This window comes from Manis javanica, chromosome 7 (genome assembly GCF_040802235.1).
Source record: "Manis javanica isolate MJ-LG chromosome 7, MJ_LKY, whole genome shotgun sequence".
Lineage (NCBI taxonomy): Eukaryota > Metazoa > Chordata > Mammalia > Pholidota > Manidae > Manis > Manis javanica.
The window spans coordinates 126,158,693-126,185,610 of record NC_133162.1 but is presented as its reverse complement, the minus strand read 5'-3'; the positions used below and the strand labels follow the sequence as shown (position 1 = coordinate 126,185,610).

General features: G+C 49.8%; 1 protein-coding gene across 13 annotated transcripts in view; it reads right to left on the bottom strand.

Moving 5' to 3' along the window:
• TANC1 (tetratricopeptide repeat, ankyrin repeat and coiled-coil containing 1) overlaps positions 1–26,918 on the bottom strand; it is a 215,019-nt gene that overhangs the window by 14,722 nt on the left and 173,379 nt on the right. For all 13 annotated transcript variants that reach the window (XM_017657923.3, XM_036995895.2, XM_017657924.3 and 10 more), the window contains 5 exons: positions 25,041–25,149; positions 24,076–24,198; positions 17,024–17,260; positions 15,037–15,222; positions 12,603–12,681 (listed from right to left, as the gene is read on the bottom strand). In XM_017657923.3, coding sequence (XP_017513412.1) covers positions 12,603–12,681; positions 15,037–15,222; positions 17,024–17,260; positions 24,076–24,198; positions 25,041–25,149 — 734 coding nt within the window. The remainder of the gene's footprint in view (positions 1–12,602; positions 12,682–15,036; positions 15,223–17,023; positions 17,261–24,075; positions 24,199–25,040; positions 25,150–26,918) is intronic.

Genomic DNA, 26,918 nt, shown 5'->3' with positions numbered 1-26,918 from the left:
ATCAGGGGCTCCTACGAACAGTAAGACATCTCCGTGTGGAAATCAGGAAAGCACAGGAATAGGGTGAAGGCCAAACACCAACAAACCTCTGAAAAGTGCCACACCTCACGGGCAGCCCAAGTACCTGAGAAATGGTTGTGCCACACACTGCTGGCGAGAGGGGACACGTACAGGTCCCACTGCCCAGCCAGCCGGCAGGCGTACCTGTGCCTGGCGGTGCCCTCGAGTGCACTGAGGGCCATGCGCTTGGCAGTACAACCTGGAAGCAACCCAGGAGACCAGGAGCTGATGCAGAGCGCATCACACTCACGGTGCAAACGACAGAACAAATGCAGCAGCATCCATAAGACTAAATGCAATGCCAGGGGTCAGGCTCCCAAATTCATCAGGTCAAAGAAACACTGTGCATGGAGACGGAGCAGATGTAGCTGGGGAGCAGCAAGCCACAGCAGTCCATGAAGTGGCCCATCGGGCGTCCACTGTCTAGTCTGCCTGGCCACGGTTTAACCCCCTGGAGCCACATAAACAGATGTCAGCCTGACATCTGGTCCTGCTCTCCTGCGACACTGAACAGTCCCTCCGAGGAACAAAGAAGTCTCCTCGGGCCGTCCCCGGGGACACAGTGCAGTGTGGCCAGTGACGTCACCTCTTCGCACACCACAGAGAGGCACCCACATCTGCCTGCCAGGTCAGGTGAACTCTGCTTCTATCCCGAGTGAGTGAGCCAGGCAGTCCTCCTACTGGGGACCGGAGGATGTGAGGGCCAGGCGAGGAAGATGACATGGTGGGAAGCCGACCCACTCCCTCCAGAAGGCAGGCCAGCTCTCTCCACCCTGGCCCTCCGTCCCCCTGAAGCTGGGAATGGGTGACCCGAGCAGCCCATCACGGGGCAATATGCACAAGACGAGCCACTTGTAACAACAGCTGCCATCCGCACTGCTGATTTTCTGCAGACAGTGCACCCAGGACCAAACAGACAAGTGGAGGCTCGGCGGTGGGCGTGTTCCTATCTGTGGTGCACATACTGGCAGTGCATCCACACTTGTGATTTAAGTTGTAAACAAATTCCAGATGGGGTGGTATTTATATCCATTTTATATGCTGATGGACTGGGGTGGAGGTGGGGGTTCCCATACCCCAAATGTTTGAAAACCAGTGGCCAAGGTGATCCTGCCTTACTGTGAGCGTCTAAGCCAGTCCTGGTCCCTGCAGCCACAGGCATGCACAGCATGGTGCTCCACACGCTCAGTTGAAGGCGCCTGAGTCCCCTGGGCCTTGGGGCACTTTTATACGTGTTTGACACCTGTGAGGGGCTGGGGAGACCAAAGACCTGGGCCTGCTGTTCCCGTGTGGCCTCCCCCTCCTCTGGTTGGGGTGACCAGGCGAGGCCCCACACAGGAGTGAAGGCGCAGCTGCAGACAGGGACCTGCCGGCCCCCCACCCCAAGGGTGCACACAGGGCCCATCCATTCGATGAGGCCTGAGGCGCTGATCTGCCACATTCCAATCTCTCATCTGATAAACAAGTTTCATCTGCACTATAAATGGGGCCTTTAACTCAGGATTTCTGTTGCAGCTGCTACTGAATTTCTGCAACAGCACCTCAGAAATGACAGCCCAGCACTGAAAATAGGGCCGTGTGTTTATGGAGGCGCCAGAGAAGCCAGAAGTGGGAGCAGCTGGCAAGCAGACGAACACGCCCCCTGGGCCTGGCGGCAGGGCCGGCCTCCTCCTCTTTACAACCCCCCTTGCTGGGCATCCGGCGGTTAACTGCCTGTTAAGGTGGCAAAGCACCTATAAAGCACAGCTGAAAGCGAGTCTCACAAGTTTGCTCAGGCAAGAGGGTCACATTCTGCACACTGATTCCTAATGAGGCGCTCATTTTCCAGCGAGGCCCCTACACAACAGGACCTGTGTTTTCTTCTTTCAATGCCAAGCGAATATTTTTGGCTCCATCACTCAGGAGCCCTGAACTAGGGTGTATCTCAAATTTCAACAGCCACAAGGACTTAAGGGTACCATATTCAGAAACAAGAGACTGAAGAACAAACCAAATGCTCGTATCATGGCAAAACTCTGCTCAGGAATTCCAACTATTCTGCTGAGGAGTCCGGCCTCGGAGCTGACCCCCCTCTCCTCCCCCCCACTCCACCACGGGTCAGCGCCCTCTGCCCGGCTGGGAGAAATGGGGACCAGGGTGGGAGGAGCCCACCCCAGGCAGTGGACGGCACCTTGTCTTCTGGCCAGCGAAACACAAAGATGGACAGAAAAGATATGGTATGAAATGGAGACTCTAAAACCAATGTGAACACATGGCACTTTTTAGGACTCAAATTGGACACGATTTCTTCCACTTGCAAAATCCTTAACAAGATGGCATTTTTGTAATTAAATTCCCATGAAAGCTTGTATTATCTTCTGATGACCCTGAATCATTTTTACGTCAGCAGGACTATCCTGTCTTGAGAGCGTGAGCAAATTAGTTGTGGAAGGTGTTCATTTTAAGAAAACCTAACTGACACTCAACAATATGAATTTATTGAAAACATCAGTGAGATAAGGTTGCCTGTAAAATGGATCGTTTACAGGAATCTTTTAAACAGTAACAGTCTATGTGCAAAGATTCAATTTACAAAAACTGAAATGTCAACTTGCCAGAAACACAGTCATTCCATAAACAGGGCTGTTTATACCATTTTATGTATGGCAGATCTGCCACTCAAACCCACAGGGAAGTGCTACGCAGGTGCTGGACAGTGGCTAAAGGGTTTAACAATGGATCATCCCCTCCCCCATAATTCTGCGCCAGTTTAGAGCCTCTGAGAGAAGGGTGACAGGTCAGTGCATACAGATGCAATTCCCTGCTTCCAGACTGCGACCTTTTCACATATTACACACTGATGGCTGAAGCTGGAGCTGAGCACATTAGCAACACCAGTTCACACCTGTGGGTGGACCCTTCCTGCTGAGATGGCTGAGTGACATGGCAGGGTGGCTCAGCTTTGCTTGTACACTTGTGTTTATCTGTGCAATTTGTTTCTTCATATATTGGCTTTTCCCATCTTTTATAAAAATGAGTGGAAATTTATAAAATGGAAGTGCCAACATTAGCAAACAGCAGGGTTCTTGTAAATGTCATCGAATTGAGACCAAGATGGAAACCATCAGACGTGGCAGGCAGTGATGTCTGAACCTCCTCCCCTGGAGGCCCACCAGACAAACCCCACTCACCTGTAAAGCAGAAGAACAACAGTGCACACGAAACACTGGAAAATTCTCAGCTATTTTATCTAAAATGTTAATTATGAGTTTTATGATTTTTAAAAAATTCTTTGGGAATAGCTTCCCCTCTCTATCCACTTTCTAATACCTGACCTTGTAAGGAAAGCCATTACAGTGGAAGCGGGCCTGTGTTGGGCTGGGCTGGGCTGCCCCCACCAAGGGCCACAGAGAGACTGGCCCCCAAGTCCTCTGCCTGAATGAAAAAAGCAAGCCCACACCCCCTCCTCCACCTTCTGGGCATAGGTCTGAGACTGATAAACGCCAAATCCCACCGCCTTTGTGAGGCATTTCCTTCCTTTGCTGAGGAAGGGGACACCTTCTGTTCCACAGAACAAACTGGCAGCAGCTAGCAATTCTCCACTCCCAGACTGGGCCGTTATCTCACCCAATCCTCAGTGTGAAGGATGAATGAAAATAATATAGATCGCTCTTACTGAAAAACGTCAAGCACGGGGAGACAAACCCCAGGAAGCCTCCAGTACCCTCCAAACTGCCGGAAGCCAGTGTGGGGCCTGGCCCAGCCACTTAGCAACCTTACAACAAGGAGGCCGGGCACTACCCAAACGCACACTGAACCTCACAAGTCCTCGCTGGGAACACAGCCCGTATTGTTCTGACCTTTCCTTATTGTTCTTAACTTGGCAAAGTCTTCCAGGAGCCTGCAGGGCTGAGGGCCTGCAGCGGCGGGCAGGCCAGGGCTGGGGTCAAGGAGAGGAAAGCTATGGGACGAGGGACCAGCAGGCCGCCAAGTATCACATAAAAACGTTGCCTCCCCCACAGCAGCCCAGTTCCCAACCAGCTACCTACGAGCGGTTAAAACAAGTCAGGAACCAAATCTGAGGACTCCAGAACACCCCTCATGCATTACAAATCCTACTGACTGCAAAACCCTACTGTCACTCTTCGAACGAGGATTACAGATGAAGCACGAACCTTAAGTTGCCGGGGAATTCTTTAGGCAAATAAAATGTGCAATCGCCACTGAACACGACTTCCCTGGGACCTAAGTTCTTTACTAGCCTTCGTATCTGTAAAGTAATTGCACAGTAACTAAGATTCTGTCACTTAAGCATCCATTTCATACTCTTATCAAGACCAAATGTACAGCATAAATTAGTAATGTATTAAACAGTTAATATTAACAAATGGTTCATCCCAGCCCTGGCAGTATATTACATCTATGGAACACTTAAACCTGCTGGATTCTGGGCAAAATACTATGGGTGAATTCTCATTTCATCTTGACAAGAATCCTTTGAATGAGATGATTATGATGTTCACTTTATTGTGGTGGAGGTCCAGAGCCAATCGGGGTCAGTCAGGATTTAACCCCTGCAGCCACGCTCTCAGTCGAGACAGGAAGATCCTGACATGTGTTACATAACGTGGCACTTGTAAAGCACTTCCTACGTGGTGCTTCGTGGCCCTTCAAATTCACGAATGTACCTCACACACAACTAACCTCTGTGAGGCAAGCATCACTCATCCCGGTTTTACAAATGAGGAAATAAGGCCCCGGGGAAGTTACACCACTTCTACTGGAAGGAAGGGACAGGATCGGAAGACAGGGAGTCTGGCTGGAACCTGAGTTCGTGACTCCTACGCTGTCGCCTCCGTTAAGTCTCCTTTAAAAATTCCAACTACTCAGCAGACTGAATGCTGTTTTAGAACAAGAGTACCAGAAAACACGTTTCTTCTCCTGAGTAACTGTTTAGCTTTCCCCCACGGACAAGAAGAATAATCTACAGTAACTGTGTTCCCTTCTAACTGTGGTCACATGGCACCCTAAGGCCAAAACCTTAGCTCAACCTAGTGAATGCCCAGAACATTCTGGAAGAAAATCGGTGCAATTCCTCATGTCCTATCCCTAACTTTATTTTTCTCCTATCCTTATGTGTAGTATTTTAAATAAGCTTCTTCAAATCCTTTGAGGAATGTATGCTATAAATAACGTAAATTCAATCTAAAAACAATTTCCTTAAATAGGGAAGACATAAATCACATTTCATGAAGACTTTGTTCTAAAAATCTATCAGATGATCACAGCTTTTTGCAGCTGTCACTTCTAAAGTGTGCTGAGAATGCTCACATTTTTGATAGATCCTCTTACACACCAAATTATTTAAAGCATGTGCAACGGGCTGCTCTTCCTTCCTCCTGGAGGGGCTGAGCACATGCTGACAGTGGGGGGACGTACATGCAGGACACCACCCAAGGGGTCAGTGTAAAAAGGGGGAGTTGTCATCAAACCATTCTATTCAAGTCCACATCTGGTCCCCCAATAAAGAAAGAATCCAGTATCATTCTAGAAAGAGTGTGAAAGAGTCAAGTAAGATTTTTCATGTGCGTGCAGTCCTTCCGGGAGTGACCGATGGAAAGAACAAGCAACAGTGTTCGTAGAAGATGCGCTAAGCTACTGAAATGTGGATGAGAACACATCTGTATCCTGAAAGCAGTTTTCCTGTTTTGTTTTGGAATAAATAGGAAGGAACTGCACTAGGATGATGGAGTCTACGTACAGCAAACGCAGCAAGATAAAGGGAGTAATTGAGTTTTACTAAGTAAGTAGTCGAGCTCCCAGTTCACGTGCACCTGAGATGTGCCCTGTAGGTTTTCAGTGGGTCCCACTCCTTGCTCCTCATGGGCCCAGCAGGACAGGGACATGCAGGTCAGCTGCCTTCTGTTGTCCTCTCAGCAGACAGTGAGCTCCAGAGCATCCACGTCAGGGCAAACCCCTGGGTCGGCTAGCACAGGAAGAGACCAGGCTGTGGGCAAACCGAGCCCTTAGTTCTCACCGCCAAATCTCTCACAACTGTTGGGGTAACCCCCACGCCCATCTCCCTTCTCCCAAGAACCCGGGTTACCTCCTCTCCCAGTGTCCTATATTACCCTACCTTGCACCTTCCTTTGCAGGGTCCTGGGTCACCTCACACCATCCCACTCCTTCCAGACTCTGAAGCTACTGAGGGTTCCCTCCCCTGCTCCCCAGGACCCTGGATTCCCCCTTTCCTGGGTCATCCCCTCACTCACACCCTCTAAGGTCCTGGGTTACTTCCCTGCCCGACCTCAGGTTCTTATACCAAGAAAGAACAAGAGCTTATACCTTTGTTTGGCCTGGCAGAAACCTAGATTTTCACTAATCTTCATTTTTTTCTCTCTCTCATGTTTCATTAAAGACAAAAATTAGAAGCAAAATTGGCAAAATATCAGCATTTGTTAGGACCTGATTATACGTACTTAAGTGTTGAGTTCTATCATCCTGTTATTTTATGGAAGTTTGAAATACGTTGCACAGCAAAAGTTGGCTAGAAGTAGTTTGAAAGCTTTTGCTTTTCTGACAAAGAAGATCAGATCTTCCTTCTCTGATGCTGGCTTTAAAACCGGGTGAGATGCCCAGAGTCACACCATCTCTGCTGTGGTCATGGATCAATGTCCATAGCTGCTTACCTCTAGACTTCTCCAGGCTTCTTGTGATGTGACAAATGAATCTCTATTCATCCAAGTCATTGGTAGTTAGATCTTCTGTTATTTGTAGTCTAATGTATTCCTGGTTATAATAGCCAGGTTAGCTAGTTTCTGCTAACCTGAAGAATATAAATGTATCTCACCATATTTTTTTTTAAATTAAGGTACCATTTTTTAAATTAAGATATACAATCTTATGAAGGTTTTACATGAGCAACACTCTGGTTACTACATTCACCCATATTATCAAGTCCCTCCCACACCCCATTGCAGTCACTGTCCATCAGCGTAGTAAGATGCCATAGAGTCACTACTTGGATTTCCACTAATCTTAATATACTTTCTTAAAACGCACACTAGGAGAGGAAGGAGTGCCTTGACAAGGACTTCCCAGTGCCAGTGCCAGGGAGATGCTCAGGACCTCCAACAAACCGAATATCATAGGGGCCCAACAGCAAGTCACTGAGCTTTTCTGGACAGGATACATTTAGCAAATTCCTAAACATCAGTCTTCCACATGCCCCAAGAAGCAACAGACAAAAATGCTTTTCCCTGAAATTCTGCTGAGATGTACAGACATAAGCAAATGCCAAACTCAATCCAGTAAGTTTCAAATTTAAATTCTTACCAAGTGACAGCCTTCCTCTCTCCAAAAAACATAAGATATTTTTGAATGAACAAAGGGTCATTTTTAAACCACCAATAAGGCATCCTGTTCCTGAGGGTGCACGCACTGTGCTCTGTGGCACCTGTGTGTGTGATGCTCAGCCGTCCATTGGCCTGGGTCCACCTGAAATTGGGAGCGGGGACACACAGAGCCGTAGAGTGGGAAATTAAAATAGTTCCGTGGATACAACAGGGCAATTTTTAAAACATCAAGGAGAAATACAATCATTACCTGACTTCACGGTCCAGTAAGGGGACAGGAGTGAGTGCCCCCTCCCCGAAGACTGGCCTGGAAAGGTGCCCACCCCAGCCGACAGGGCTGAGCCTCAGACTTAAGCTCCAGAGGCAGCGGGTCCCATTCAGATTTCAGTCCAGAATTAGACAAGAGTGGACTGTAATTAGCACCTGAGCTGAGCCCACCTGCTCCAACATGCCTTGGCAGGGAGGGCTATACAGCTACACAACCTACTCAATTTACAGTGAGAAACCTCCACTCTATTTTGAAACAGAGGCAAGATGTTCTCAATAATAGCACTGGCAATAAAAAACCATAGTATTTACAATGACTAAACTTCTTTGGATAGTGTTTAACAAATAAAATAGCACGGACAACATAAAAGAACACTTCACATGAAGTATGTTCAGTCAGACTTCTGACTACGGCTCATGGGGCTCCCCCTTCCAGAAATCAGGGCAGGGCCACCCTTGGGAGCAGCCCCAGTAAGGAGGATTTCTAAGGGGACAGCGGGGGGAGGGCACGGCACACCCTAGGGTGGGCAGGTGGTGCAGGGAGGGAGATGTCACAGACACGACGATGGGGCTGCACCAGCCGGTCAGCCGTGCCCACACGTCTGGCTGCTAATAGCTGTTCCCAAAGATGCAATCCAAATGCATGCTCAGCGCGTGTGTGGCACCAAGGACTTGGACAAGTCTCTACACCAGCCTGGAATGCAGCAGGGCAGGACCCGGGCTCTGACAGACACAAAGGAACCAGAGGCTGGGTCCTTAGGAGCAACTGGGCTCCTAACACACCTGCTCCAGCAACCAAGTGGCCCCCAAACTATTCTGCAAACTGTCATCTACCCTAAAAATAATACAGCTATGTTTCTTTAAACCCACCTGTCCACTCAGTCACTAACACCTGTGGGACAAGCACCGGCCTAGATCGGGTGGCTGGTGGCTACGAGGATGGATGGCACAAATGTAGAGCATTTCCTGCATCACAGGAAGTTCTACTGGACATCACTAGACAGCTGTCGTACACACAGGTGAAAACAAGAGCAGGGAAATTTCTAACCTCCAAAGGCCAAAATGTGGGGAAAACAGCTTTTTAGTAAATAAGCAACATGAACAATCAAATCTGTAAACTGTAAGAACTACAAGGAGAATGGCAAAGCGACCTGCAGGAGGCAGGGGTGGGGAGCTCTGCTTAAAAGACAGGGATGTTTGCACATTAGATGGCAGATGCTGACCCAGAAGGCCTCTGGTCCTCTACGAAGAGAGCTCTGACCCGAGACAGACAGAGGGCTGCCTGGAGTGTGGAAGCGGGGCCCCAACAGTTCGCGACGGCACGAGGTCACCCATGAACACCCCTGACCACCTCGGTTTGGGCTCCTGCACGTCAAGCACTGGCATAGAATGGTAACTGGGGGAGGCCGGACTTCATGGGTGCCAGCACCCATGTGTCATGTGGTTGTGGCTGTGATGCACCCCTGGCAGAGGGACCTGCCTCACCAAGCCAGCAGAGGTCAGGAAGGGCAGCGCCTGGGCGCCTAGGGCAGAGCTGCTGGGAGGAGACGCACTGCGGGCAGCCGCCTCCGTGCATCCCCCCGCCTCCCCGCCTGCGGGAGCATGGGATGCACCAGCGGGCTCCTGGACACAGGGTGGACTTTGAAGGGCTGGGCTCCAAACATCAGACAGACACGACAGGTGGGGGCGAAAAGGGACATTTACACAGATGAACCTCTCTGCTCTCTAAAACTGGTATAGACACATGCTGCAAGTTTTCCAAAAGTTATGTGTTTACAAACAAACAAACAAAGCAAGCTAAAATGATTGTTATCATTTTAGACGAATGCCTAAAAAATCTACTATACTTTTTTGTCTCTTTAAACTCAAGATAGGAACCATCCCCTTTTGTGATGACATTTGATGACTGGGTCATCAGCAGGGAGATGCTCCAGGTACTGAAGATGCATGACTGTCCCTACTCCCCTCATTCCACGTGGACTGGCCCGAGTGGCAAGGGACTGCACTCTGGCCTGCCACTCCCTGCTCTCCGGCTATTAGCTGTTGTCATCTCTTCCTGATGACCTGCAGCTTCCAGTCAGCAACAGGCATGAAAATCACATTTCTGAACGTAAAGCTGACATGCAGACTGCAAGGGTCTCCTTCTGGCAGGAAAGTGGAAAAGGACTTGTGCACAGATACAGGTGTCCTGTTTCTGCAATGTGGCTGACAGCAGGGCAGGGCAGGAAGCCGTGCCCCAGGCAGTGTGGTGATGCTGCTCAGAAAACAATGGGCCCTTTAAAGACAGGCAGGGGAGCCAAAGACAGACCAAGGAGAGCCTGCCTGGCAACCCCGTCAGCTGGCACTGGAAAGCCACGCTGCTCATGGCTCAATCTATACCCAACAGACTTGTATAAGCTTACACAAGGGTTCCAAGAGAAATAAGCAGTATTCACGCAAAGCTTCAGGCTGCTCTGCCATCTTCCCACACCCTGGAGGGGATCACTCTTGGGGGCCTCCCCCCTTCCAGCTGTGGCTGGAGACAGGCAAGCTCCATTCCAGAGGGCTTCAGACACAAGGCAGCACCGACCACACCCAGAAGGGAGGTCCAAACACACCCAGGAAGCAGAACAATGGTTTTTACTTCCTAGGGTCCCCGGCAATCAGGGACACAGCAGAACAGTCCGCACAGGCAGGGAACCGCCGAGGCGCTGCTTGGGGAGAATGAGGAATGTGAGCCGACCCATCCCCTCACGCTGTCGTGATCGGGGCCTGCTGGTCCATCTGGGACCAGACAACGTGGAGCCCATGTGACCTCACATCCTGGACCTCACAGTGCAGGATACATTTGTGCGAAGTCCCACATCTGTAGACATTCCTCACCCAAAACTTCCTCCACGAGACTCAGCCACAGACCCGGAGAGCAGGAGGGTTTGGGGTAGCAGACACTGGTGGTCGGTTTTTGGAGGAACACAGAAAAAAGGTACCAGAGAGAAAAATGCACAGCAGCATGAGGTTGCTTTTGCTGACACTCCGTCCTTGCACAGCTGCTGGGGCCTCTAAGCCTGAGAAATAGTGCTTAGCTTTTTCTTGTTTGACTAAAAAGTCTCTCAAACTCTTGGCTGGTGAAATTCACCCTAATGCCTGCAGTGTGAACTGCTTCTCAGGCGGCCCAGTGTCTGAACGAAGGTCATGCATGTGGCTTTGGAAGCGACGGGCTGAGCCATTGTTCATCTTTTCATTAAGTCTGATGAGAAATTTCCTCTTACACGTCTCTTTAGCCACTGACCCAGCAGATGCTCAAGGGCAGTGGTGGGGCCCACACTGAAGTTCAGGACTGGTCTTCGGGGACAAACACAACACTCACACGAGGCCCTCAAATATAGCCCCCTTCTCTGGACTTTTCTTCCAGAGGGAAAAATCTTCAGCATTGAAGATTAGAGATGCGTATGTGAGCCAAGTGGGCGCTATTCCTACTTCTAGCACCACAGCCTGCCACCCTGGGCACGTCCCATGTGTCACTCTAAGTGGAGCCCTTCATGCAGCTCCTCACGGCGTCTATCTGTCCTGAAGCCGTAAGTCACCTGGGATGTTAGGCAAACAGCCCTGGCCTCTACCCCAGACCTGATGAATCAGAATTTCTAGGAGCAAGTACCCCAGCCCCAGCATTCTTCTTGTTGGCTACATTTAGGCAAGACTGGCTTTTCCCATTTAGTAACCACTGCAATCCTAGAAAGCAGGTACTGTTTACTTTATTGGACAAGGAGACAAAGGAACTTGTCCAGAGCTGCCAAGCCAGACAACAGCAGGGCAGGGATTCAGACCTCCTGGCAAAGCACAGAGCTGTGCGTGGACCGACTCGGCCACACTGCTACACCCGACCCAGTCCGGAAGTGGGTGGAAATTGCCCTGTCCCCCAAATTATGCCTGTAGTATTTGAATGGGTCCGGGAGAGCCTCCATAAAGAATTACGGGAAAGATTTAAGTCTCCCTGTTCAGCCCCAAGTGTAATCCAACCCCGTCCTGACTCTCCCGGAACCGGCAGCCATGCGACCAGCTAGCTAGGTGCGCTAACTAGCCTAGGAAGCTGGGCCGGAAAGAGGCCGCCAGGAGGCTCTGCACTGCAGGCCTGCGCTCCCTGCTGGGAAGCGCTCCCAGCCTCTCCCTAAGTCCGAGTTAGCTGATTAGCTGTACACACTACCACTGGGCTTGTTAGGAAATAACGAGAAGCATTCGGAAATACATCTGTGCAAGAGAAATGGAAGTCCTATACACTGGTTACACACTAGCACACAGCCCAAAGATGCGTATTAAACACTCTCGGTTACATCTATTAAACAAGACTCAAAATTCAAAGTCTTATGTTTCTCACACCAGTACAAATGGACAATTCTGAAGCAGCTCTTTATTTGTACTAATCCGACAAGTAACTAACTCAGATCTTCAATAAGGTGTACTCACCTCAGGCCTCCCTCCCATTACAGTTGAACACACATACCCCGCCCCATGGGAATGGACTTGGCTGCTTGTACGCAGTATTTTAGGGAGACCCCCAAGGACTGGGCCCTCCTCTCATTCCACAAGGTGGGCCACAGCCCTCCTCCCGGAGCGCCTTTGACTCATGTGACCACCACGCTGGGAGGGCCTGACCTGCTCCCTACACGGCACACAGAAAGCCCAGGTTGGTTAGGAAATGGGAAAAAGTAAAGCAGAAACTACCACCTTATTTAGGTGTTTCTAGCAGACATTCAGAACTGCTAGTCTAATTCAAAATGATTCATATGTTATTTGCTTCTAGAAAATCTTTATGATTTGGGAAGTTTTAAAAGCTCTAAATTTCAGATGCCTCGTGAGAAAACAATAGGATACATGCATCCCAAGTCCTCTTAAGACAGTTCGTCAAATCAGGGGCTAAAACATCTAGAAAGCTGGCCCAGACGACAGCTGGGGACCCATGATTACCTGTTTCTCCCCACAGCGTGTCGGTGCCATCGATGTCCATGTCATGCTCCTTTCCCAGTCCCAGCAAGCACTGGACCACCTGTCGGAAGGGGCAAGGTGATTTAATGAGGTCACAGCCACACGTCCTTATCATATCCCATATACCAAAGGGGAGACAGTGTTGGTTTTTAACCATGATTATCTCATGCTGCACAAGGAGAGAAAATATAGTGAAAGCCATTTTCAAGCATAATTTATATGCTATTCACACTTTCACTTTGAGAAGAATAAAAAAACAATCGGTGCATTCCAGCAACAATGTTCAGGATTACTAGGTACTCAGAATACCAATGATTCCAGCATGACCCAAATACACCAGCCTCATCAGCAAAGGACATGGGAGATGGTACAAAGTGCCATTTCTGCACACATCGCCAGAAGATGGTGAATTCATTTTTTCACAAAGACAGAAAACAAGGCGATGCATACCTTTTTAATAAAATAAAATAAATAGCATTGTCCAGATGATTTTCCTACCGACAGAATCATTCCTTTTTTTCTTTACAGGAACCTTCCCCACTGAAGAGCAGGCTGGGCCACAGGTGTGACACCAGGAGCGCAGCTCACTGGGAAATGGAGCTATTTGAGCCCCATCCGAGAGCCAGTGCGGCAAAGCCACTTCCCCGCTCCCAGCCCACACCCTTTGCGGGAGGCTGAGGAATGGCCTCGGTGTCCGCATCCTGGCCCTGGGAACCTGTGAATGTCATCACGGATGGCAGGAGGGGATTTGCACATGCGATGGGGAGTCCTGAAACGGACGTTTATCCTAAGCCATTCAGGTGCGCGTCTCATATACTCCTGACGTGATCACAGCTGACCTCCTAGGAGGGACAGGAGGAAGCAGGGTCAGAGGAAGGAGGGGATGGGATGACAGCCCAGAGTTTGAAGCGAAGCATGTAGGGGCCACAAGCTGAGCAAGGCAGCTTCTAGAAGCTAGAAAAAAGCAAGGAAACATTCTCCTGTAGGGCCTGCAGAAGGAACACTGGCTTCCTGATACCTTCATTTCAGCCTTCTCACCTCCAGAACCGTGAGAGAACAGGTGTGTGCTGTTTTCAGCCTGTAAAGTCGGTGATTAGACCAGCATTAGGGAATGACCCCAGCCCTTCCCCGTGAAACAGCTCCTGCTGGGGCTGCTTCTGGGCAGCGTTCCCCCCAGCCAGCCGTACCACAGTGGAGTTTGACATGACACGCAACTAAGGTCACATGGACACACGGCGTTCACCGTCTGCCCTGTGATGATGTCACACTCTGGACCCACTCAGACTTAGGGAACAGTCTGAAAAGGAAAAACATCTCTATGTTTTCTGATACATGTATTTAACATGCTATCTCTGTAAATGGGCATTTAAAAAAATATTTACAGTTGTATTTTAAAGGAACAATGACAAACCCAACACATGTTAACACAGTATGTTTTTATGAAAAGTATTTTTAATGAAATGAGTATTTTTTCCAATATTAAAATACAGGTAAGTAAACTGCCATTGTTTCATATTTTTGTAAATCTTCTTACATTTGTCTTAAGACAGCTGCATTCTTTTACATGTTTCTGCATGCAACTTGTTGCAATATATTGTATTGAGGTGTGTGTGTGTGTATTTTTAATGTTTAAGGGCAAAAACTAGCCAGCCAGTCATATGTGTGCACACACATATGTGCACACGGGTGTGTGTACACGTGCCTGCCTTGTGTTTTAAATGCCAAGCCAGCCAGCTTTGAATCCAAATTTACTTTAAGTCTTTGTGGGGAAGAATCTTAAATACTGGCAACCCTAATTGCTTGAAGACAATATAGAATGAAAAATACATGGTAAGAGCAGGGAAAATATTATTAAATTCCCAGAAACACAGGTCAGGAGATGACAATTCAATCGTTCAACTGACGAATACAGACAACCCACCAGAAGTAAGTACTCTGCTTATGGCGTGAAGTTCCCCACCAGCACGGAACTGCCAATGACAAGCATTCTTACCTGCTGTCAGAGCAGTGACGATTTTTAAAACACGTCCAAATACAAGAACAACTCTAGAATTAGGGTTCCATGTGACTGTTTTTGAAAAGACCAGAAGGACAAGAGAATGAATCAAAGGGAAAAGAAAGCGTTAAGACAGCAGGGCTAGAGGGAACCGTAGAGAGGGAAGGCAGCAGTGCAAGCAGCACAGAAGGTATCCCCTGGCCCGCGTGCACGCCAGCCACCGCGGGATCTCCTCGCACGGCAAGGGTGGCCTGTCAACAGAAGACCTTCACACGTGGTCAGACCACCCGCCATCCCTTGAAATCCTCGTCTTCTGTCATTCCTTCAGCATGTCCCAGGCTAGCAATTTAGAAGGTGACTGGCAAGCCCTGGACCCACACGCCCCATTTCGGTGCCCAGGAGGCCCGCTGCCCCACTCACCAGGCCATGGCCCATGCTGGCGGCTGCCGTGAGCGCCTGCTGCAGGGCGTGGCTCTTCCGCAGGGCGCCTGGCTGCACAGGCCCCGCTGACCACTCACAGGCCAGCAGGTACCGGAGAATGTCGCCGTGGCCCCTCAGTGCGCTGTGGACCAGCGCGCACTGGCCTTTCTTATCCAAGTGGTCCACCTGTGGGGAGCAGGGGAAGGCCACAGTGTAGCATCACCTCTCCTCTGAGAACATGAGTGTACCACAAATGCTGTGTGCAAACCCTATCCCACTGCAGCGGTGCATGGGGTTCAGTCCAACCAGGCTTCCTAGTGAGCACCAAATCTCTATTTGAATTACTTCATTGTAATGTAACTCCAGGCCCGAGTTCCCTGTGCAAATCTAGCAATCACAGAACACCTCCTCACTCCCTGCATCTCTCCGACAAAGGACTAGAAGCTCCGGGTTCTCTGGGGAGCATGTGTGAGGACAGGGGCCAAAAACACCTCAGCCAAAGCCCCAGACGTCCCAACTCCGCCGCCTGCACAGACACTCAGAGGCATCTGCTGTGATGAGCTGGGGTTGGGAGGGAGAGAGCAGGTCTTTCATCACTGAGTCAGGGAAGCCACAAACGGGACAGGTCTGCAAAACCAAGCAGGGGACCTAGGACGCCTCAGCATGTGAAGCGTGCCCGCAAAGCCAGGAAGGCCAGCGAGCCACCACCTTGGAAGTCTGCGTGCTGTTACCCAGCCAAGAGGAAGCAGACAAGTTGCCATTCCCTGACTATACCCAGGAACCCTGGGCTGGAGAGGGAGAGCAGGGTCCAGCCTAGCCTCACCCTGCTTGCAAATTCTGGGGATGCTCGGCACTCTCTCCCAGAGGTTTTGCAAGAGCCACCTAGGCGACCTCTGCCTTCCTCCTGCCGAGCTTGTAGCTGTGGTGGGAAGGCACCTGAGAGCCCCTGAATACGGAGCCACGGTTCACATCTGGAGCTGCAGGTGTGCTGATGGGCACAAATGCACCCACTGGGAATGCTTAACATTTCCCCTCTTCCATGAGCTGAAGTTCATCCCTCCCAAATGTACTTTTGAGAGAAAAAACGAAAAGGCTCCCACGGTTATTATAAGCCTAATGTCTTTTTGTTGAACCTTAAACATCCTAATTAACTTTGAAGACAAATACCAGCAATTTATTTCTACTGTTATTCGAAAGCACATCCCCACACCCTAATGCTTCCGGTAATAAACCTAGAGTTCACTGTGAGCGTGACAGCGCTCTCATGTAACCTGTGAACACCGGTAGTCCCAGCATACTTGAACAATATACAGTTAGGTCATATTAATGTCAACATACTGATTTATTTAATGCTCACACAATAGCGCTGTGGTAGAGACTGTGGCTATACCCATTTTACAGAGACACCTGAGGCACACACTCAACAACCTGCCCAGTGTCCCAGCCGGCTAGTGGAAAAATGTCTAGCTGTCTGTCACAAATGTCTGGACTGTCTAGCTCCTACAGCCACAGGCTCAAGCCCATGGCTTCTGAGACCCACAAAACTCACCTCATTGTTTAAAGAAAGACATGAAATGGGGTAAGAAGAAAAGGGGGAAAAATATCAAACATTTAAAATCCTTTCAACCAACCAGTGCTGTATTAAATTCTGATAGCCACTTTCAGGCTTTTGAAAGGAGGGTCCTACTTATGCTGTGGGTGGCCAGGGGCATCGCTGGTATCCTGCTACCCTTGGGCAGTATTAACAGAGAAAGAGCTTATGAATAAAACACTCGGCCCCTCTCTCTCCAAGGCTGCACATCTGTGCGCCCACATCGAGTGACATCGTGCACAGCCTGGCACCTGCAGCCCCACCCTTTCTGCTCATATAGTGATTTCTGTTGACTCAACAAAATAAAAGGGAGACTGGCCCAGCTGATGCCAATTTTGGAAAGGATGTGAAGACACTAGCCCACTGCCCACCCCTCGGGGAAAGCCGCCTGCTTACCCTCGCCCCCTTCTTGGCCAGTAGACACACCAGCTTCATGTGGCCAGCAGCAGCCGCATAGCAGAGGGCAGTCATGCCATTCTCCGACATTCCATCCAGGCAGGCTCCAAATTCCAGGAGCAGAGTGACCACTTCCTCGTGGCCGAGGTGAGACTGGATGCACAGGATTGGGGCGTTATTTAACACTTCCGTCCTGTAGTTCACATTGGCCCCTCCCAAAATCAGGAGGCGGCTCACCTGTTGGATAATGTCCCACAATAAGATTAACTTCTCATATAAACATCAGTCACAACATTTGTGGAGTGGACCAGTATCCTCATTTCAATCCACTGGTTCTCAAACTTGAGTGTGCACCAGTGTTACGTGGGAATACACTGAAAATGCACTTTCTTGGTGGTGGAAATCTAAAATGGTGCAGTTGTTGTGGAAAACATTATGAAGGTTCCTCAAGATCGAGCAATCCCACTTCTGGGTATATATCCAAAGGAAATGAAGTCAGGATCTTGAGAAGGTATCTGTACTGCCCTGCTCACTGTAGCACTACTTACAATAGCCAAGACATGGAAGCAAATTAATATGTCTGTTGCGCTGATGAATGGATAAATAAAAGTGGGGTATATACACACTGGGATGTTACCCAGCCTTGAAAGGAAATCCTGTTATATGTGGATGAACCTTGAGGACATCAGGCTAGTGCAACAGCCAGACACAAAGGGACAAAGACTGTAGGGTTCCAGTAACTTAAGCACCTACAGTAGTCAGACTTAAAGACAGGAAGTGGGTGGTGTTACCAGGGGCCGGGGAGAGGGGAAATGAGAGTTGTTCAATGAGTGCAGTTGTAGTTTTCTAAAATGAAAAAGTTCTGGAGATCTGCTGCACAATGAGAATATACTTAATACTACTGAAGTCTACACTTAAAAATAGTGAAGATGGTTAATTTTGCTTTTTGTTTTTTACTAAAGCAAAAAAAATTTTTAATGTAAACAGCACATCCCAGGCCCCGCCCCCTGGATTTTGATTCAGGACATCTGGAGCAGGACCAGAGAGAATATGCATTTTTACTGAGTTCCCAGGTGACACAGGGCTTGTGGGGAAGACCACACTTTGAAAAACCACTGTTTCATCTAAATTAAATAAAAATTAATTTTTTTCTGTAATTAGCTAATAACCATAGAATTAAATAATTAACAGTGAGATAGCAAAGCCCAAAATAAATGCAAAGGCTCTTCTCTTCACAAGGAAGTCCACCTAAAAGAAAAAGCGGAACACATGCGAACATTCACGCACCCCTGGGACCGTCAGCGGCGCAAGCCTCCCCAATCATCATCTGCTCTTCAACTCCTGCTCCCACCACCCACTGCACTCCTCAGACCCAGACATCTGGGGACGTTTTCCATCTAGAGATTTTAAAATAAAATCACTGAATACCTTATATAGATTCTAGCTCTACTAATATTTTCTTCTAATGTTCAGGTCATTCAAAGTACGTCTTCTAACATCTATTAAGATGCCCATGGTGTTTCTTCACACAGTTCCCTTCACAGTCCTGACCAGCATCAATCACTCCCCGAAAGACCTGAGGCCGGCTGCCCACCAGGCGTATGAACCACAGAGATGGTGTCACTTACTTGACTAGAGACACACAGATCATTAAAAGATGCAGAAAGAACAAGGCATGTAAAATTCAAAGTATTAAAAATTAATAGTACTAGGTGGTGAAACCACACTCAGCATAGTGGGACAGCACACAGGTTAGAAGCCAAACTGGGAGCCCACAGGGACCCAGCCCCACAGCGCCCTCTCTGCCCTCCTCTCCTGCCACCCTTCCCCTGGCTTCCCCCACTGTGGCCATGCTGGGTCCTTTGCTTGTCCTGCAGGCAGGTCCCTGCCTCCTTTACCCCAATAGTTGCCCCTGCCAACAATGTCCTTTCCATACATAGCAGATGATGGACTATTTCCTCCAGGTCTCTTTTCCAATGCCAGGACACCAGAGAAAAGTCCACACCTCACCCCTACCATTTAGATCACCCCTCATTCCCCCTTGGGCCCCCCTGGCCCCCACCAGAGCCAAACCTCCTGCATGTATCAACCCCAGACACATCCATCCCCTCTGCACACACCACTTCCCAGCTTAGCCACAGCAACCTGCACCAGATGCTTGCTCTAAGATTCCAAGGTTCAGAGAAAATAGGCAAAAAAAAAAAAAAAAGGCCCTCCACAGACACGGGTGGCACATGTGTCAGATCCGCCCCACCATTAGGACCATAGTTTACATTTAAGGGCAGATCATGCACAAGTGCCAAGCAGGCCACTCAAGAGCCAGTCCTGGGCCAGCCAGTTACACCCATCAGAGGGACCACCTTTAGCCCCACCCAGGTCAGCATCAGCCCAGCTTCCCGCTGCCAACCAGCAATTAGGGATGAAAGGCAGAAAACACAGGGATGAGAAATCAGAAAAGGTGCCCTGTCCTAACACTGACATGTAACACGTGACCTTGTGCACACCCCCTCCTCCCTGAGCCTACCCCACACGCCTGTGCGGGTTTGCTCTTGAAAATAGTGCCAGGCTCACATATGATTCATCAGTATTTTTAAATTTTAAGTGTTAAATAAAAGTTAAGGGCGTTTTTTTAGAAAATTTCCCTTTGAGTAACTACCATTCATACAGAAAGCATTGAACAAGGATGGTGAAACTTGGGATTTTATCAAGGCCTAGGCTCTTGATTAGTCCTCAGCAAGAGGGGCACAGAAGAACACTAGCAGCTTTTTCAGAACATACACAAGGTCACTGAGGGCCAAGTCAGACTCCAATCACCACAGGACAGGCAGGAACAGTTTGTAAATTCCCTGCATGACTTTGACAGGCAGTTATCCTCTCCTGACTCCCATCAATCTCTTCCCCTCTTGAGATCCATGAGCCTAACAGAAAAAGATGATAAACAGTCTGAGCTCTCAAGCAACCCCTTAACTTGCTGTGTGACTTTCAGAATACTACTCAACTTCTCACCTCCTAAGAAAACAGCAGTGTGCCACCTGATTCTACCTAACAAGTACCCATTGCTAATAATGTTGTAAAGTGTGTTTTCAGTACTTTTTTGCTGAATACCTTACAAGACTTCACCTAGAAGGAATGTGCTTAGGGGCAGAGCTTTCCCAAAGATGTCTGTCATCAATTCACATCTCATCTGCTTCCTGGGAAAAATGTTTCCTTTGTTGGTGCAACGTTGCGGCTGTTTTTCCCACTTAGCCCCCAGTTCGTGTGTGGGGCTCCTTAGCCCTGCTGCACATGGAAACCACCTGGGAGCTTAAAAGTTTCCAATGCCTGAGCCCCACGCTTGGAGATTCTGGCTCGGCTGGAGCCTTGAGTGCCCCCGAGTGACTCCAGCTGGCAGCCAGGGTGGTAAACATGTCAGGTGACAAACGCACCTGGGGTGCTCCAGCGTCCTCAGGCCAGGCACCCTTCCAGCGGGTGATCTGGGGCAAGCTCCTGAATGCCCACTGTTTGCTCATCTGAATCACGGAGAGAGGAGTTCCATTCACTGGGTTGTTATGAAGATTAAAGATGAATGTCACACATACCACACAGCACTGAGCATCCTGTAAGTGCTGAGTACATTTTAATTGCTATTGTTAACAACTGTCTCTCATGGAATTTTTAGAAGGGACAAGAGCCCAGGTCCCTGACCTGGAAGGCACAGGAGGGAGCTCGGCCCCAGGGCTTCCCTGGGCTGTTGACCAGCTCAGAGACGCAGGGTGACCTCGTGCTTCCCTGGGGGCAGATGTGAGTCACCTGGACTCAGAGTCACATGGCAGGCAGCTCGTCTTACCACCACCAACAGGCACGTCCAGAATTCCTCAGGTGCCCACGGCAGACTCTCAGCATCCAGAAGGCAGGAGAAGCACTAATGAAACTCACCCACGTGACCACGTGACACGGGCCAAGCGTTTCTCCAAGAGCAGTAACGTCTCAAGGAGGTTTCTGATCACTCTCTTAGCAGACTGTCACCTCCATTTCACAGGTGTGAAACTGAGGCTCAGAGGGGATAAGGCACCGGTTAGCTCTTGGCACAAAGCTAATTACCGTCACTGAGCAGTTGAGTGGCTCTAGCTAAAATCACTGTGTCAATGAAGGGGTCTAAATGGTTCGTCCTATACATTTCTGCCGACCATCAACCACCACAGCAGCCCTCCCTAGATAATGTTTGGAAATGGCAATATGATGTGTAAACTCCTGGATTTAATGAACACAAGAAAATTAAAAAGGGGGCTGGGGAGGTAGGCAAAGTGATGTTATCCCAAGGAACAGAGCGACGCAGGCCAACAGGGCCACGAAGTGGGAGCCTCGGGCTTCTCTGTGAGCGTCCTGGGGGCTCACGGCGGCACAGCCACTCCAAACGTGCACTGCCTAACCGTCACGTGGAGTACGGCTGCGTCCTCTCTGCCGAGGGAGCTTAGGCCGGAGCCCACATCCAGTCCCTCTCTTCCTCTCCCTGCCTTCAGCTGAGGGCAGACTCACAGCCTGAATTCTGCCGACTCCCCAGGCCTGGGGAGCCCCTGGCTGGCAGCCACTCTGATGGGACAGTGTAAGCAAAGCAACCTGCTGGACAGGCGCCAGGCGGCACTGGTGGCCAGGACCCCAGTGGGTCAGCCAGGGCCTGGGCCGGCATGACTCTGGCTTGGTAACAGGAGGCCATGTGGTTAGGATCACTGGCATGCCACTAAAATGAAAATCCATCCACTAAGTCGTCATCCCAGGGCAAGTCACATTAATTTACCAACGTGGCAAACTGCAATTATTGCTCAAAATGACATTCATTGCTGTATGACAACATTTAATACTCTCTAAAAAAAGTTCCTTAATTGCATGAATAATTTTAAATTACTGTAATTTGTTCACGATTCTGTGAAAACCTTTTTTTTTCCTTGAAAGATAAAAGAAACAGAAGAATAATGGAAAGCCTTAAAAATTCTATAACCAAGTTGCAGAATTTAGGGGATAGTGTTGAACTAGTTGACACTGGAGTTCTATAAAGCAAAGTAAAGATGAATAACTTAAAATCACAAGTATGTTAAGAAGGAAAGTCTATACTCCCAGGAGGGTCAAGCTCATTACATTACTATGCCCTGCCTTTTAATTTACATTCTTAAAAATTCATATTCAACAGACATTTTCCCATTTGCTTTTCTCCATATTAAAAAAATTGACTTCTGTAACCATAATTCATTAAAACAGTGAAAACAGATATTGTCACTTTTATTCTTCTTTGCCATCGTTATAAAATTTTATTAATTTTGGAGAAGCCAAAAGATGTACTTTTGGCAGAAATGAAAGATAACAACAATGTATTTTAATAACCTCAACTTTAGTTTCTATAAAATCAATGTGAAACAAAAAGTCTTCAGGTGACCTCCTCACTCGGTGAGGTCTACGCTCCGCCCCCCCCCCAGGGCGGGGCCAGGGGGGCTCCGTCTGATCGGCGGCAGCTTGGGGTTAGGTCTCCTTAACTACGAAAAGGCCTCCCTGCCCACGGGCACTATAAGACGTGTGCGGCCTGCAGCCAGGACACAGGCCCTCGCTCTGCCACGTGCGGAGCTGGTGGCCACACACAGAGGGGGCGGCAGCACCCAGCGTCCCGCGAGCGGCCCCCCAGCAGGGCTCTGCGAGGTGGGCGGCAATCAGTGGGCCTTCTGCCCAGCAGGCCTGGCAGCTCGCAGCAGCCCCATTCACCTACACGAGGCAGCACTTCCAACTTTGCAGAGACCCCGCATGTCCACTAGGAGTGGTGGCCTTTCTCTCACTGACACCGAGACCCCACAATGGACAGCAGGGCCCTGGGCGTGGAGGGCGTGGCAGCTGGATCCTTCCTACCACCCAGGCCGTGTGGGCGACACCCTACCCTCTGAACACACGGGGAGGGCAGAGGAGGGCAGGAGGGGGCAGCGCACACATCTACCAGGGAGGCTCTTCTCGGCAAGGTCCAGACTCTCAAACACACAAGCGGGGCGCGGATGCTAGCAGTGGGGTGTGTGGACAGCAGGGGAGGAGAGGAGAAGACCCCTAAGACTGCCCCCCAGGGTGTCATCTCTGGGGCACGTGGCCCCCTTCCCAGGGGTGTCTAATGCACCAAAGTGAGCAGACGTGGGAGACAGATGCTCAGAAACCCCCAGGGTCTCCCTTGCCCCCTGCCACCTGACCACCGTGTTTCGTGGCACAGGTGTGACGGTGTGCATGGAGATGCCTGGTGGGGAGGGCCCGGCTCCTTGGGAAACCGCCTCGGCACCTCTGAATGGCAGAGCCTGGGCCCAGAGGCCTGAGGCTGGCAGGCACGTCAGGAATTTGAAACGTGAAGACAGTGGTGACCTCGTCTTACTCTGCACTGGGAGGAACGGTTGTAAGCTGCTGTAGTGCAACCCAGTAATTCCCACTCTGTGGGAGTTAACGCTTCTTTGCTGCCTTAACTTGGCCTCTGTGTGCTTCGGATTCTTAGGACTGCACGAAATGAGGAAAGAAAATCTGCTCCAAAAAGCTCAGCAGAATATGGGATGTGGCAGCCACTGGCCAAGAGCAAGGACGCTCTTGGCTCCATAGTGGACCAAAACCTGATACAGTTGCCACCGTCATAAACACACATGGACACAAAACATTCAGGAAGAGTTTTCCCCTGTGTACCCATCCTTTGTGTCATCCATGCTTAACTTCCTATGCACTGTAAAGAGGAGGTCCAGATTTGAAACCCAGGACACTTTAAAAGTCAATTTTCCCTGGAAATCTCCCTCTGACCTTTGATTTCCTTTGTGAATTGCTTTCTTATCACACCCACTCTGGAACAGTTACCATGTGCCCACGCAGGGGTCGCGACCACCCACATCTTCCTGCCTGAGCAAAAGCTAAACTCCTAGAAGAGGACTGGCTATAGAGCGTTCAAGCCTGTGTGAGTGACAACATGAAAAAGCACCATTAGGAGCTCGTGCACCTGCTCCGGCTGCCCCCCAAGGCAGGGGGCAAGCAGGACGGCTGGAGGAACGGCAGCTGGGCCAGGGGCGCTGGCTCACCTTCACGTTGGGAGTGTAGAGGTTCCTCAGAGAGGCGAGGGCAGCAGACAGCCCCTCAGTGCTGTACCCGATCCACAGCGCTTGGAGATGGCTCGAAGAGATTCCTGTCTTCTTACTGAGGCCCTGGAAACAATCACAGACAACCTGGCCTCAGCGTCTCCCTCTGCACCTGCAGCGTCAGGCTGCAAGTGGGTGCGGAGGCTGCTGACGCATGGCGCACACCAAGAATGCCTGGACCTGTGAGTCTTCCCTTCTGAAACCAAGCTCCAAGGAACTAGCCTGCCTTTGTCACATGAACTGGTACACCTGGGGAAAGAGATGGCGGCTGAGGAGGAGGTTCTCTCGTCAACCAGAGGAGGAATCAAAGATGGAATATCACCACTGTCACAAAGGAGTGAGTCCAGGCAGAGAAGCAAACGCCAAAGCGGTGCCTCCAGAAGCAAGAAACCCCATCCACACTTACACAGGGTTTAAACTCCTTAGGCATAACTATAATCAATGACACCCTGCCAAAAGCAAGCCAAACCAGAACCTGGATTAAGGAAATCTAAATGATAGGAACTCCAGGGGGAAAAGCAACATGTTAAACCAGACCATGAGAAATAAGGTCCTGGTCAGAAAATGCAGGTGGTGCACAACACGGTCACACAGCTCAGGTTCTTCAACTAAGTAACAAGGCAACAAAAGAGAATGAATGAAGTTTTTTTCACCTTTAGGTAAGGGGGAAAACGTAACGTTTAATCATAGCATTTAGAAGCACACTTGAGGGACTCTAGGTCAGAACAGTGGTTCCTTTTAGGGAGGAGGTCGTGATTGGCACAGAGCTCCCTTTAGCGTGGGAGGTCGTGATTGGCACAGCACTCACGGAAGGTTCAGAGAGGGCTGGTAAAGCTGCTGAAAAATCTCCAAAACCAAAGACTCAAAGTGACAACAGTGAAACCCCTCTTCCCAGTGATGTGTCTCACCTTGAAAATGTGCGCCTTCAGGATGTGATGGCCGAGCTCCATGGTCTGCTGGCGGTTCAGCTTGCCCTCTTGTCGGGAGAACATGAATGCCAGGAGAGCGTGCCCGTTCCTAGGACAGGAAACACCAACGCTTGTAACGGAAGACCCCACTCCAGGTGCCACAGGCCCTCAGGTGTGCACCCTGCCACACGAGCCCTCAGCTGCTCTTTTGGCGCGTCAGTGTCACTGCATAGATGGGTGCAAAGCTGTCTCTACAAAGGACAGCCAATGCTGGTTCTCCTGCAGGTCACTGTAAGGGCTTCTCTGGACTCCCCCGTCTTTGTGGAGAGACCCAGACAGCAGCTCGAGGACACAGCGGGTCTTTGTCTTTGGAACCAGCCTCTCTCTGTCCCTCATCCATCACTTATCACCTTATTTGTTGGTTTATGTCCATCACAAAAATGCCAACTCCATGAGACTAAGGGTCTTGTCTAACTCACAGCTAGAGTCACAATGCCTAGCAAATGCCCAATGCTTACTAAACACTCAAATAAGCTAATGGATGGACGGATTTACAAATAGTCAGATGGAGCAGAACTATTACAGGACCTGGCACTCAGGCCTCCCCTCGGCATCATCACCAAGGGAGTGGACCTGGGCCCAAGGACGGCCTGACAACGGGAGGAAAGGAAAACCAGGCCATGCACAGCAACAGCTCATGATCAGGAACACCTAGAATTCTAGGCTTGGAAGGGGCATGGATCCTTGTGGAGAGGGGGGAAGCTAAGATGTATGGGTGGGCTTGCTATGTCTGGACACATGGTGGACCTCCTGCTGATGCGGGCATTATGCCGCGCACGCCCCCTCCATGCCTGCAGGACCCACCCTCTCTCCTGTAGGCTCCCTGCCTTTGAGCCCATTGGTTCGGCATAGATGCTAAGGGCTACTTATTCCAACAGCAGCAACTTCTGAGCTATCAATGTAACAACTTCGAAGTGCTATTTCATCAGGAAAAAGCAGGTAGTTGTGGAAGGAAAGATAACCATTATGAAAAAACTGTGCATTCTCCTACATGTTTTCTAGTAGTTGCTAACAGGCATCATTTAGATAGTGTTTAGCTATCCAGATGCATACCTGTTTTGCAAATACACTATAAACCATGTTAGAGATGAGGAAATCAAGGCAGGTGGAGACCAAGAGATTGCTTGTTATAATACAAGAGAAGGTACAACTTGAGGCCATGCTGCCGCAGCGTGTCCCATCAGGGACCGGAGCTCACCCCTGAGCACACACCGAGCGTCCCTGCACACGCTCTCCTTCCAGACCTCGAGCTTGTTTTGCCTCTCAGATGAGATTCTCTCACGCTCCCATCCCACCTGCAACCTTGTTCCCATGGAAACTGCCCTCTGCCACCTTCCTGTGCTCCAGGCTCCCACACCCTCCCTAATCCCTGTCTGTGGACAGGTTCCAGGGTTCGACACCCACCACTCCAGTCAGGACCACTCTCCTAACCATGAACTGAGCTAAGCCATTCTCAATCTCCCCGAGTGCTGAGCTCTGTGGCCACACGACTCTGTCCACCACAAAGACACACCAAGCTAAGGACACGGCTGGCCCTTATGGGGTGGTGACCACGCACCCTTCCATGGCCGGAGCAAAGGTTTCCAGTGCCCTCAGCTGAGCACGGGGCTTCCCACCTCTTTGAGACCATTCCCCCATGCAATCACTAGCCACCTGTGCCCTCTGTTTCCCATTTACCTTTTCCTCCTCCCCTCCTGGTCTCTGGATCACGTGTCCCCTTCTCAGTCTATGGGCACTGATGAGTCTGTTTTCCAAAGCTAATGTATATAAAGCTTTTACTATATGCCAGATGCAGAATCGTCACTGAATTATTTCATC